This window comes from Zalophus californianus, chromosome 2 (assembly GCF_009762305.2).
Source record: "Zalophus californianus isolate mZalCal1 chromosome 2, mZalCal1.pri.v2, whole genome shotgun sequence".
In the NCBI taxonomy this organism is placed as follows: domain Eukaryota; kingdom Metazoa; phylum Chordata; class Mammalia; order Carnivora; family Otariidae; genus Zalophus; species Zalophus californianus.
In genome coordinates, this window is record NC_045596.1 from 90,793,090 (window position 1) to 90,806,785 (window position 13,696).

General features: G+C 36.7%; 1 protein-coding gene across 1 annotated transcript in view; it reads left to right on the forward strand.

Moving 5' to 3' along the window:
• The window catches only part of LOC113925148 (glutamyl aminopeptidase), an 83,270-nt gene that overhangs the window by 28,189 nt on the left and 41,385 nt on the right, over positions 1–13,696 (forward strand). The window contains exons 4-8 of the mRNA XM_027599716.2: positions 950–1,070; positions 3,345–3,499; positions 3,913–4,026; positions 6,729–6,863; positions 8,750–8,815. Of these exons, the coding sequence (XP_027455517.1) occupies positions 950–1,070; positions 3,345–3,499; positions 3,913–4,026; positions 6,729–6,863; positions 8,750–8,815 (591 nt within the window). The remainder of the gene's footprint in view (positions 1–949; positions 1,071–3,344; positions 3,500–3,912; positions 4,027–6,728; positions 6,864–8,749; positions 8,816–13,696) is intronic.

Below are 13,696 nucleotides of genomic sequence, written 5' to 3' on the forward strand. Positions count from 1 at the left end.
GTGAAGGGTGTAAAGTCTGTATCTAGATTCACTTTTTTGCATGTGGATATTCATTTGTTCTAGCACCATTTGTTAAAAAACTATCTTTGTTCCATTGTAATGCCTTTGCTTCTTTGTCAAAGATCATTTGACTATATTTATTTGGTCTATTTCTGGACCTTCCATTGTGTTGTATTGATTTACTTGTCTATTGCTAATACTGTACTGTCTTGATTAGTATAGCTTTATAGTAAGTCTTTAAGTCAGGTAGTATCAGCCCTCCAACTTTGTTTTTCTCCTTCAATATCATGTTGGCTATTCTGGGTCATACATGCTGAAACTGGGAGGTAAAAAGTCTATACTTGGATTTGATTTATAAATCATGTCATAGGGACACAAAGTATCTCAGAGACTTAGAGAATTGATGCTTCCCTCTCAGAAAATTTTGAATCACTGTATTTTAGACTCTGGGAGTAAAATAGTTAAAATATCAAAAGGGTAATTTGGACAGTAATGGGTAGAATAGTACAAGTGGAAAAAAACATATCCAAGGGCTCTTTAGATGAGAAAAATCACATGATTCATGTCCTCAAAAACAAATTGCACAGAGATAGATAGATAGAGATGATAGAAATTGATAGAAAGAAATTGATAGATGGATAGGTAGACACATAGATACTAAGAATCTATGTTCTAAATAGAAAAAAGTAACATTTAAAAAATATATTGGACACAACTGTTGTTCTTACATTATTTCTAGTTTTTGAAATCACTCAGAGAGTTATACAGTATTATTTTCTTTTACACATGAGTCTCAGAGATGTGAAGTGATTTGTCCAAAACTGGGATTCAAATAAGTCTTTACCTAGCTCCAAAGCTCACCTTCTTTCCACTATGTTTTATATCATAGTTTTTGTGTTTTATCAAATAAAGAATAATTTTCACTAAATTTTTGTGTTTTGTTTACTAGCTCACTATATATGTCCAGCCACAGCAAAAGCACACAGCTGAATATGCTGCAAACATAACTAAAATTGTGTTTGATTATTTTGAAGAATACTTTGCTATGGACTATGCTCTTCCTAAATTAGGTGAGACTCATTTTTTATTTTCTTATTTTTAATATTGCCTTTGTTTTTACCTAAATTAAATCATTTCTTCAAGTTTTCACATCCTTAGTTAATAGCCACCCCTTAGTATTTTTATTATATGCCTAAAATATGTAGCTAATATTTGCTAGATAATGAAAGATGCACTTTGGATTCCTCCAAGAATAATGTCCATACTTATTCTGTTCTTACCTGGTAGATGCATAAACTTTTACTTTCAAATACGGACTAAAGTAATGTGCAAAACTGCAGGTGTTGGTAGCAATGGAGCCAAAAATAGCAACCTAGATTTGTTCATTTCAAAATCGTTACCATCGCAATAGCTTACATTGCCACCCTACCATCAGTGAGTTGATAAATAGTAGGGATAAATGATGCTATCGGAGTCCCATGTGCTTCTAGTCTTTCCATTGTACAAGACTAATTCTAGATTCCCCGGCAGTTAAAATGAAACACTGATAGTCTTTCCATAAATATATTTTTCTAATTGGGGGGAATGTTTTCTTTTTAAAATAAAATTAGGGCTATAATCAAAATGGTGTGGATATGATACTTCCACCAACAGTAGAAGTGCTTTGTTAGTAAGCTTGAGTGGTGTTAGCAAAGACTTTAAATGAAACACCCATATAGATGTTCGTAGGGATAAAACGAAGACAACAAGGAAACCAAACAACCCAAAATTGATTTCTCTATTTCTGTTTATGCCTCTACTTTAATCAACTATCAGTGCAAAGTGACTGGGATGCCAGATTCTCTACATAAGAGTGGCTTTGGCTCTGGGCAACTTTGTAGATGCTCCATTTTCTCTTCAATGGCATCAGCTCCTCACTATTAGAGAAAGAGACAGGAAGAGAAACACCTTTTCATCAACATCAGAATAATATTTAATAAAATGTTAAGCACACTAATTTAAAAGTCTCTTTTCTCTTTTTCTCACTTGAGTTAATTCATTATAATGTCAATACTCACTAGAGAAATGAGGTCACAAAAAAGTCCTTTCATTCAAGGATTAGGTAAAAATTATACTCCATAATATTATAGAAAACAATGGCCCTTGGGGGGAATAATTCTCCACCCTTTAAGTGGCATTCTTGGGACAAAATAACCTAACCTAAGAATGAAGATAACACGGAAAGGGAACTACTGCTGTAATCTTGACTTTTATTTAAGATAGATCCACTTTTCATTCTTTTATAAGAAGCTTTAAGAATCTTTATGTTAACTAGAAAGGACCTTTGTTTATATGTTAGATAAAAATTAAATTTATTTTTATTTATGTACCTCATTTAAATTATATGTAATAATGTGGGGCACCTGGGTGGTTCAGAAGATTAAGCATCTGACTCATGACCTCAGCTCGAGTCTTGTTCTCAGGGTTGTGAGTTCCAGCCCTGCATTGGGCTCCACTCTGGGAGTAAAGGCTACTTTAAAAAAAAAATTATATGTAATAATAAAGAAATTATATTTTTTATTATAGTTCTTTAGCTGGAGAATCTGTGTTCTATCCACTAATCAAGGTCAACACTTTCTGTTTGGGATTTAACATAGAACTGATAGGCCCTGCCTCTTCCTGTCAGATGTTATATCAAAGATTATAGGGCCAAGCAAAAATAAAGAAGAGAAATTCCTGGTAGAATCCAATATTTTAGGTCTGGAAGAGAGTTTAGAAAGAATACAGTCTATTGTATGTTGATCCAACTTATTTAATGCATGCAAATGGATGATAACCAGTAAGGAATTGGGTTGATCTCAAGTTGTACAGAAATAGGGAAAAAGTGGAATTTTATATGCTCTAATATTCTGCATCCTTGAATAGAAATATATTTCTGTGCACTTGGAAGCTGTGTACTTCTAAGTCTTCATTTGAAAACTTCACTTCCTTATTCCTCACAGCTTATCCTCAAAAACAGATGTTTTCTGTTACCTAAGTAAAAATCTTGAAAAAAAAACCAGCTAATAAAAATGAAGTACAGAGAGAAACAAAAGACATAAAATTATAGAGGACTGAAAAGAGCATTGCCATTAGTATCCTTTGAAAACTAAAAGACACACTGATATCTGGGGCCAACAGGAAAAGTTCCATGGAAAGTTTGAGTGCATGAAGGCCGAAATTTCACACAAATAGATTATTGTTTTACTCTAAGAAATTATTTTTAGCCTTTTTAAAAACAGTCATCCAAAGAACTTAATTTAGTAAGAAATGTTATAAGCAAATGCAAAGAAGTATTTCTCATGGGACTGTTTCTTTCTCCATAGATAAAATCGCTATTCCAGACTTTGGCACCGGGGCCATGGAGAACTGGGGACTCATCACTTACAGAGAAACAAACTTGCTTTATGACCCTGAGGAATCAGCCTCATCAAACCAGCAGAGGGTGGCCAGCGTGGTTGCCCATGAACTTGTACATCAGGTATAGAATCTTAGTATCAAATTAGCTTGTTTTTAAAAGTGGCTTAAGACCGTAGGAATAATTGAAATTAATAATAACTTAGCAAATAAAAAACAGCTAATCAGAAAATCCGGCCTGACGGTCTTTTAAGACACATTGTTTTGCCTTTAGTAAATACACAGGAGACCTCACTATGACTTTACATAGGCCCGGTAATGCCTAAATAAAGGCAATAAACTAAGGAGAATTTAAGATCATTTAAAAATCAGGAGAAATAGAAAAAAAAAGCAGGAAATAAATTCTAATTAAGTACAATGCCGGCCACTTTTGTGTCAAGTGACAACATTTATATGGACAAATAAATATTGCAAATTTCTAGGCCTCTCTACCACAAGCACAATAATTAACTCTCTCTTTATTGTTTATAATTTCAGTGGTTTGGAAATACCGTGACCATGGAATGGTGGGAAGACCTGTGGCTAAATGAAGGATTTGCTTCCTTCTTTGAGTTCCTGGGAGTAGGCCAAGCAGAAAAAGAGTGGCAAATGGTGAGCCCAGAACATATTAGCTCTCAATGTCTATTTGGCTCATGCAAAGCAACTGAAACTTTTACACCATGACAGTGTCCCCGAGTCAGGGGCCTGGCGCGGTGGTGAACTGGGAATTTCCTTGTGAGCATGGAGTGGAGTCAGTTCGTTCCACTGAACTACACCTCGCTGAGGGCCAATGCCCAGGCCCGGGAGGGCAGCTGACCACCCCAATCTGAGGATGTCCTCAATAGAGTCCCTCAATAACCCATGTCAAAGCAGGAAAACAAAATAGTGAGCTTAGACAACACAGCTCTGTATTTAAGTGTGTGCATTGTTCATCCTTTGAAAAATCTAAGCCTCATTTTACAAAGGACTTACCTTACACAGGCTGCTGAAATAGTGTGATAAAGAGATAAGAGCATAAATTGAGTGTTATAGAGGATGTGGCCTTGAGCAAGTGACATATCCCGAGTCACTTCTCTCCTCTATGAAAGAAGAACATTGTTCTCTATCTTGTAAGCTTAAAGGCTCCTGAAAATACATGTAATTACCATTATCCTACCTCATGTCCTTGAGGGGCCTGGAACAAAGGCATCTAAGAACCATAAAGATATTTTTTTCTGAAAAGCTAAATCTGTTTTTATCGATATTTAAATGGTGTACGTGCTCTTATCTGTTTGTATATATGAAAGTATAAGTGTGTAGATGTGTAAAAGTAGAGAATTACAGGTTGTGTACTGTAGAGACTACTGCCCTCTACTGGAAAAAATAAAAAGACAACCTTAAATGCCTGAAGCCCTTGGCCATTTCCATAACCTACTTTAAAAAGTGAGAAAGTTAATTTACAATGATTCGTGCTTAAAACTTTAATCTGCATCAGGGTTTTTCAACCATGGAACTATTGACATTTTGGGCCAAATAATCTGGGAGTGGTTGACAATTGTGGGGCTTGTCCTGTGTATTGTAGGATATTTATGAGCATCCCTGGTCCATATATACTAGATGCAAGTAACCCTCCCTCCTCAGCTGTAAAACCAAAAATGTGTCCAGATATTTCCAGATGTCCCCTGGGGAACAAAATTTGCCCTAGTTGAGAATCACTCATATATGTTGAAAATTGTTGATTTTGTAATTTATTGAAATTAAACTGTATAAATGAAATATTATATTGTCCTTTATTTTCTATAAAGTAAACTGAGGCCCTTATTGCAAGCTATCATAAGAAACTATAACATTTTCATATTGTTGTATTATATATAAGATATTTTGCATTTTAATATTCCACTTCAGCATTTTAAAACACCAGTTAAATTTCAGAAGAATTTAGTATTTTTTTTAAGATTTGTTTATTTGAGAGAGAGAGAGAGCGTGGTGGGGCGGGGCAGAGGGAGAAGGAGAGAGAGAATTTCAAGCAGACTCCAGGCTGAGCACAGAGCAATTCCACAACCCTGAGATCATGACCTGAGCTGAAATCAAGTCAGATGCTCAACTGACTGAGCCACCCAGGCGCTCCTAGTATGCAGTTCTTAAACGAAATTTAATCACATGGTCCAACCCATCAATCCATCCATCCATCCATCCATCCATCCGTCTATCCATTCATTCATTCATTCTTTATCCATTCATTCTCTTCTGTGTTCAGTGGACACTACAGAGGATCCAAAACAGAATAAAATATATTTCTTGCCCTCAAGGAGTTCCCAATTAAGGGTCTGGTGGGTGGAGGGGAACAGATAAATATAGACAGATTGTAAGAGAGCCTGATAAGTACCACAACAGTAGAGCCTCATTTCACGGGTGAAAAAGCTGATGCCCAGAAAGGTAATATAACTTTCCAATATCACACAGACAATTGGAAGCACAGCCAAAACTAGAGTCAAATTTCCTGACACTAAGAACTGAATTCTTTCTACTTACTTAAGCCTTTTAGGTGTACAAAATTTAAAATCCAATTCAAAATTACCTTGGATTGGCAGTCATCACTTGATAATAGTGTCTTGCCTATTATACATGGAAATTGCAAAAGTGGAAAATGTAATACCATGCATTATCATTAAATTCTCTAACAATTCCAAAAAGCATATGCCATTATTTCCCTATTTGAAGGGTTAGGGAGCTTAAACTTACATATCTGGAAAACGGAAAAATTGAGCTATGAACCATGAAAGTCTGACTATAGGGCTAGACCTCTCTATTTTGCTGAGAAAAGAAGGATTGGAATGAGAAGATGATTATTAGAACCAAAGCAAAAACTAATATTTCTTTGATTAATTATGAATCATCCAAATTCTAATGATTAGTTGACCAAAAAAAAAAAAAAAATCCTGAACAACAATTTTGATCAACATGCATCCTCACTTAATCCTGAGAACAAATCTGTGAGGTGGTATCATTCCCATTGCACAGATATGGAAATAGGGCTTGAAAACTTTGGCATGTGTCTGAAAGTCATGCATAAGTAGCAGAAACAATTCACCGATGCTTGTCTTCTTGGCCCGTCATATAGGGGTGAAGTCAAAGGAATTACAGTAGAAGAAGGGAATGGAATCAGTATGGATCAATCAGTGCAAAATATGATTAATTTGAACACCTACTCCTTGTCTTAAGTAATTTGAGTCATTTATATTTATTTTCCACCAAGTGATATATAAATGATATTTTGAAATATGAACCAGTATTAAGGAAGTGCTATCTTTTTCTGGTTCATTCTGTCATTTCAGAGAGAGCAGATGTTACTTGAAGATGTCTTACCCGTACAAGAGGATGATTCTTTGATGTCTTCACACCCAATTGTTGTCACCGTGACAAATCCTGCTGAAATAACATCTGTTTTTGATGGGATATCCTATAGCAAGGTAGGGAAAATCTGACATTGTTGTGAACATCTTCTTGTTTAGTGACTTTTAGTAAATGCTAAAAAATGGAAAGAATGGTGAGACTATGCTAATGGGCTTTAGGAAACAGTGTAGAGCTTATTCTGGGCGCTGAATATTCAATAGTTTATATTTTCCTGTCAAACTGATCAATGCTGGTCATTGTCATAGGATTTTGAATCAGATTTTTAAAAATTTTCTCCTTTCACTTTTGTTTATAACTTCTTTCACTCTAACTGAATATTTACACTTCAAGCTTCAAATTTAAAATTGTTTGATTTGATTTTTTAAATTTTATTATGTTACATAAATCACCATACATTACATCATTAGTTTTTGATGTGATTTGATTTTTTAAAAGACAGTAAATCTTCTTTTTCTGATCTGTGGTCTTTGATGTCATATATGTGGACACCTTTTCCAATAGAATCCTTTAGTTCAGCCAGTAAGAATTTAAATCCAACTCATTTTGAAAGAATGACTTTTATTCATTTTTATATGATATATAAAAATGACTTTATTAATATGTTGTAGATGGGTGATTTTTATCCATTAACATGGTTTGCAAAGCTACTGTAGATCTACAGTGACCCATTTTCTCCCACAGACTTTCCTATAGCTCCTCCTCCAAACGTCTTCATGCCTGCATGCAGTATAATTTAGTCATTTCCCTTTTGCTGCTCATGGTTTACCCACTATGCTAAGTTGTTCAAAAGCCATTGCAAATGAATACATTTTGTTATTCTGGATAATATGTAAAGTTTTATTTAAAATGAAATATTATAATTATTAAAATGAATACTAGATAAAATGGCTTGAGTGAAAAAAGCCTTCTATATATTACTATTTCAAAGTTATAGTATCATATTTTTGGCTTTCCCTGTCATTATTCCTATGGCATCTTTTTAGTCTTCCTTTATTCATTTTTCTTTCACATCTGCCAATGAGTCTTTTCTCTTTCTCTTAAAATGGACATTTCCAATCCACTTATGATATGGTTTAATAACTCACATGGAGATGTTTATATTTTATTAAATCAGCTTCTTTCTGAATCCTAGATATTCCATGGGTTTAAGATATTAGGTCAAAAATAAATAAATGTTCTAAACCTTTAGCCTTCTTCTAGGTATAAAAGTAATTTATATTATTTATAAAAATAATAAAATGACAGCAAAAATTGCTAACTTCGTGGGGAGGCACACGTTTTTCTGGCAAGTTACTTGAAAAATGATTTAAAAATGTGTAAATAGTGAATTTTAGTATTAATCTTATAACATGTGCAGAGAAAGTAGAGAGCAGAGGTATTAATCAGATTCGTCAGATAAAATAAAACCAAATGAGATAAACTATTTTGAAGAGGATTTTATGCCTAAATGATATATCTAACTATATTAAACTATTTGACCAGACAATTCCTCAACTATCTATTTCCACTAAATGTAATCTTTTTAAAGTATTGAAATATACTTTGAGAAGTAAGCAGAATTTTATCATGGAATTACTTTATTCACTGAAAAGTAAGTTTTCTGAAAGTGTTTCTAACGTTTCTCCTTCATTAGAAAAGCCCCATCTGCTGGTTCATTTGGTGAAGTGCAATAATTATTTAAACCCCAAGTCACTGAAATGATGGCCACTTTTTCAATTTCTCTTTACATTTTAGCTATTTTAGAAGCGTAGATACAGGGGGTGTGCCAAATGACATTTTCATCCTAAAACTACTGAGTTATGGCCAAGTAATTTAGTGGGGTCATCTTGAAGGCATAATCTCACAAATACGATATTAAAATACTGATCACAATAGTGATCCCTGGTGTTCGTTTCCGGCCTGTCCTTTACTAGGTTCAATTTGTCATTTTTTTCCACCATAGGGATCATCCATTCTGAGGATGCTTGAAGACTGGATAACACCAGAGAAATTTCAAAAGGGATGTCAGGTATGATTTATTACTTTTAATAGCATTAAACGTAAGCTACACTAATCCGTGTTTGATGGATGTCCATATGTGATTAATTAAGGACAACTCCCTTTTTACTTTCTCTCTCCTTACTCGAGGATAGATTAAATAGCAAAACATGAAAAGGCGACTTCACAGCCAGCTGAGTGCCTACACCAATTGCCATTTAGCTGAAATTTCATGGAGAAGGTGAATGGACTCCTTAGGTATTTTGGATGTCCTTTATATGTGTATTAGCTCAGTCTACCATAATAAATACCATTGGCTGGGTCATTTAAACAACGGAAATGTATCTTCTCATGGTTCCGAGGGCTGAGAAGTCTATGACCATGGCATGGCAGATTCATGGGTTGGAGAGGGCTGTCTCCCTGGCCGGCAGATGGCTGCTTCTTTGCTGTGTCCTCGAGTGGCAGAGCAAGAGAGAGAGCTCTCTGGTGCCTCTTATCAGACAGACATCGACCCCGCCCTGAGGGTCCCACCCTCATGACTTCATCTAAACCTAAGTACCCCCCATAGGCCTCATCTGCAAACACCATCACATTAGAGAGTAGGGCTTCAGTGTCTGAATTTCGGGGAACACAATTCAGTCCATAGCAACGTGACGTAAAAACGGAAACGTATCTATAAAAGTCTTCCCTTCCAGTCTGTAAAAGGACTTTTCCCCTGTTATTGGATTTTTTTTTAAAGATTTTATTTACTTATTTGACAGAGAGACAGCGAGAGAGGGAACACAAACACAAGCAGGGGGAGTGGGAGAGGGAGAAGCAGGCTTCCCGCGGAGCAGGGATCCCGAGGCGGGGCTCGATCTCAGGACCCTGGGATCATGACCTGAGCCGAGGGCAGACGCTTAAGGACTGAGCCACCCAGGCGCCCCATCCCCTGTTACTGGATTTAAAAAATGGCAAATATACACATTCCCATTATGATGGAGTCAATGACTGAAGAGGGCCTGCTTCCTTTTGGAAACAGAAATGACACATTTTCAAGAGCATCTCACATATCCAACTTAAGGTGATTACTCCAGGGGATATTTCAGTTTCATCTTTATTTTTCTAGCAAAACCTAAGCCAAGTCTCTCAGGGTTTTATATTGTCAGTGTTGCTACAGTCTGTCTCTGCAACTGTGCCGTCTGCAGGTTGGCCCCACTGCAGCCTAGAGATGGAATTGGCTTCCTACTTTCCCCTCTCATCTGCCTCCTCCCTGCTGTGATGCCCCAGGTTGCTCAGCAGAGCAGTGGTGATGGTGGTCAGTCCAGAAAGCAGAGAACAGGTCAGAGTAGCCCCCGGCCAGCTTTTCTAAAGAGTACTAGTATGTCTTTTCGATGTGATTCCCCAGGACAATGCCTGCTCCCCATTCCTTCAGCTCTCGCTACCACTAAGTCTTCTTGTATGGCATCCGGCACTCTCTATGCTCCCTCAAAAGTAAAAAGTAAACTCTCTATGCTCCCTCCCTCCTTCTACCCAATGCTAAAATTTCTAGGTGACTACTAAAGTAAGAAATAGAACCAGGACTTGGGAAATATTCGGGGAGTATATCCATACATTTTACTTCTTTTGTCCATTCATAAAATATTCTGTGTGGACACTGGTGGGAAGGGAAAAGCTATGTGCTTGTTCTTATGTGCACATTAGAATATCTTGTAACTTTTCCGTTGGCTTCAAACTCACATTTCTTCGTATCTTCTCTCACTGTGAGCACCTTCAGTGAGGAGCTTGGTCTTCTATATCTTTGCGTATACTCCAGGGCCTAGGAGAATGTATTACACATGTTAGGCAATCCAAAAAATGCTTCTTGAGTCAGTGAGTGGTCTATAATAAATAGTATAAAATAGAGAAAAAAATAAAGACAATTCTTTTAAAAAACTCAGTGAAAATTCCACTTGCAGAGCTTTCATTCTAAATTAAACTGATCAGTAACACATTCTTGGAATCTTCAAAGCTGACTTCAAATTAAATGATTTTTATGGTAATTTCTAGAGATGGACCTAAAGAGTCTTTAAAAGTGAATAGCTATTCTAATAATTCAGAAATACTCTCGTATTTCCTTTAGCCCGGTATCTATGGTATAATTAATTAAAAAGCCAGTCTCCCTGTCTAAAACTAATATTTCTCAAGTGAAAACTGTCTTCCTCCACTCTGTGACTATAGATGGATCTAGAAACTGAACTAGAATGAATAAGTATTAATTTTTTCATGCCCTCATAGTGCTGTGGAATAAATTTACCAAAAAAAAAAAACCCCCACTAAAACACTCACTTTTTCCCCACAATCTTCAAACACTAGCTCATATCTGAAAATGGTATATGATCAGTTATAGACCACACTCAATAGCTCTCAAACCAATTGGAACATTCCTTTCCTTCATTCAAGTATCTGAATAGTATCTCTCCTTGAGTTATCATCACACTATGATCGCTACCCCTAAATCCCACACTCCATGATACCGTTCAAAAATTTTTCCTTTGAAAATACTAATTTTTCTGTCCAAAGTGACTCTTCATTAGCTAACCTGATGTGGGCATCCCCATCTGGGGATGGCCAGCTGTCTGCTCTCCTTCGTGCTCATCACCTTCCCCCAACCCCCATCTCAGACATCAAAGGAGGTGCAGAGTGCAGGGAAATAAGGGCAAAACCATCACCTGGAAAATCTTTAAGGCTGTGCTTGTGCCTAAAAAATCACAATAGATAATGGGGCATTCGTAACAGTACATGGTCATGAAATCAAGCTGAGAAATGTATCCATCCTTTCTTTTATCTCAGTATCAGCAGTATCCTTGATAGGACAGGGATGGCTCAGTTGGAACATGGCCCTTTTCCTTCCTGGGATACTAGTTACAGAAACAAGGCTCCTTTCCTTTTGTGCTTATCACATCAATACCAACTAGTGAGGGACTATTATTGGGGGACCTAGGTCACCATAAAATTTTGAGTGGAATGACTGCATTGTGATTATTCAAGGTGAAGAAAGAGAAATTTTTTTTAATTTTGTTTATTTATTTGACAGAGAGACACAGCGAGAGAGGGAACACAAGCACAGGGAGTGGGAGAGGGAGAAGCAGGCTTCCTGCGGAGCAGGGAGCCCGATGCGGGGCTCGATCCCAGGACCCTGGGATCATGACCTGAGCCAAAGGCAGATGCCCAACGACTGAGCCACCCAGGCGACCCAAGAAAGAAATTTCTTAATATAGACTATTCAGAAGTGCACTAATCTAGACAAAATTAAAATGATGTCTTTTAATAGACTGTTTATATAAATGTCCGTGGAGCCTGTAGTTCAGGAAAAGCAAGAAACCTGCAGTTAAAAAGCAATAATAATACCACCACCACTGAAAACCCACACAAACTGGCCCAGGAGTCGGAATTCTTTCAAGGTTACCACAGGAAACTCTCTCCCCTCTATGGGCGCCAGTTTCCGACACCCCCTAAAAATGTGAGTTGTGTTAGATAATATTTAAAATCCCTTCTAGTTCCAAGATTGCACGTTCTAAGCTCAAGGCATTGTGAATATACAAATAAACTCCTCTACATTAATTTTAAGATGCTACTACTCACTAGAAAGTGTCATTAACAGGTAACTATGGTCATAATTAATCATTACCATTCCAAGTATCCCATTATTTTATTTAGAATGAATGATTTGTGCAAAGCTCTGGAACAAATACCTAAAATTGAATATCAAGTAGTGCCTTTCATGTCTTCTCCCTTCCTCTGCCTGCCCTCAGTGGGAGTGCTGAGCAGTGACCTCATCGAAAGAACAAATATGAAGGGAGCACTCCAAACTGGTCTCAACTGTCACCCAGGCTTCTTGGAGCTGTACTGCTAACAATGTTTTATCTCTCTGTGCCTGAAATGAAAGGAATTTAGAAGATAATGTGACTTAGGCACAGTGCCTCCTGAAAATTATAGCAACTTAGAGTGAAGATGTCAAGTGCAAAGTCAACCGTTGGTTATATTCTTTGAAGCTCAAGGAATACTTAAGGAGGTTTATTTCTATCAAAGATGTCCATATTTTAAGGGACAATTCTTGACAGCAACAAAGTCATGATATGGCAGGAACTGTGGACGGTTTCCTGGAGAACCACAATTATGAGAGTCGGAGAAAATTGGGAATTTTCTTTATGGACACACCACATTATATCTGAAAACTCATATACAGAGACTTTGTGAACAGAATTGCCAAAGGGGAGAGTCTTGTAGTTTAAAAATTCATATTTGAAAAATAATTGAAGAGTGAAGACACTCCTTAAAGAGAATAATTTCCCCAATTTACCCATGATCATGATCATCATTCTTATTATTCAAAACATCATATATCCATTTCTTTAAAGCAGGGGTCTACTAACTGTGGACCTGGGCCAAGTCTGGCCCACCACCCATTTTTGTAAGGTCTGCAAACAAAATCACTTTTACAATTTGGAATGCTTGAAACTCGAAAGAAGACTATTTCCATGACATGTGAAAATTGTATGAAATTCAAATATCAGAGTGCATAAATGATGTTTTATTGGAAGACAGTCGTGGTCATTCATTTACATAGTATCTACAGATGCTTTTGTGCTATGGAGTTGAGTAGATGCGACAGACACTAGAGAGCCCCCCAAACTGAAAATCTTCACGATGTAGCTTTCTACAGAAAAAGTTTGCTGAGCCCTGGCTTAGAGCCAAGCTCACCTGTTTTATCTTTGCATGTTGCCTCAATTACTTATGGGTAATGGGTCATGTAGTGTCTGAAATGAGAAAACACCCCTGCAAATGACGGTAGGGGATATAGCCGGTAGTGACAGGTTAGCACCACTAAGTGAAGATCATAGAATTAAGGATCTCTCATCATATTGGATCACAAATGTTGTGGACTGTTGAC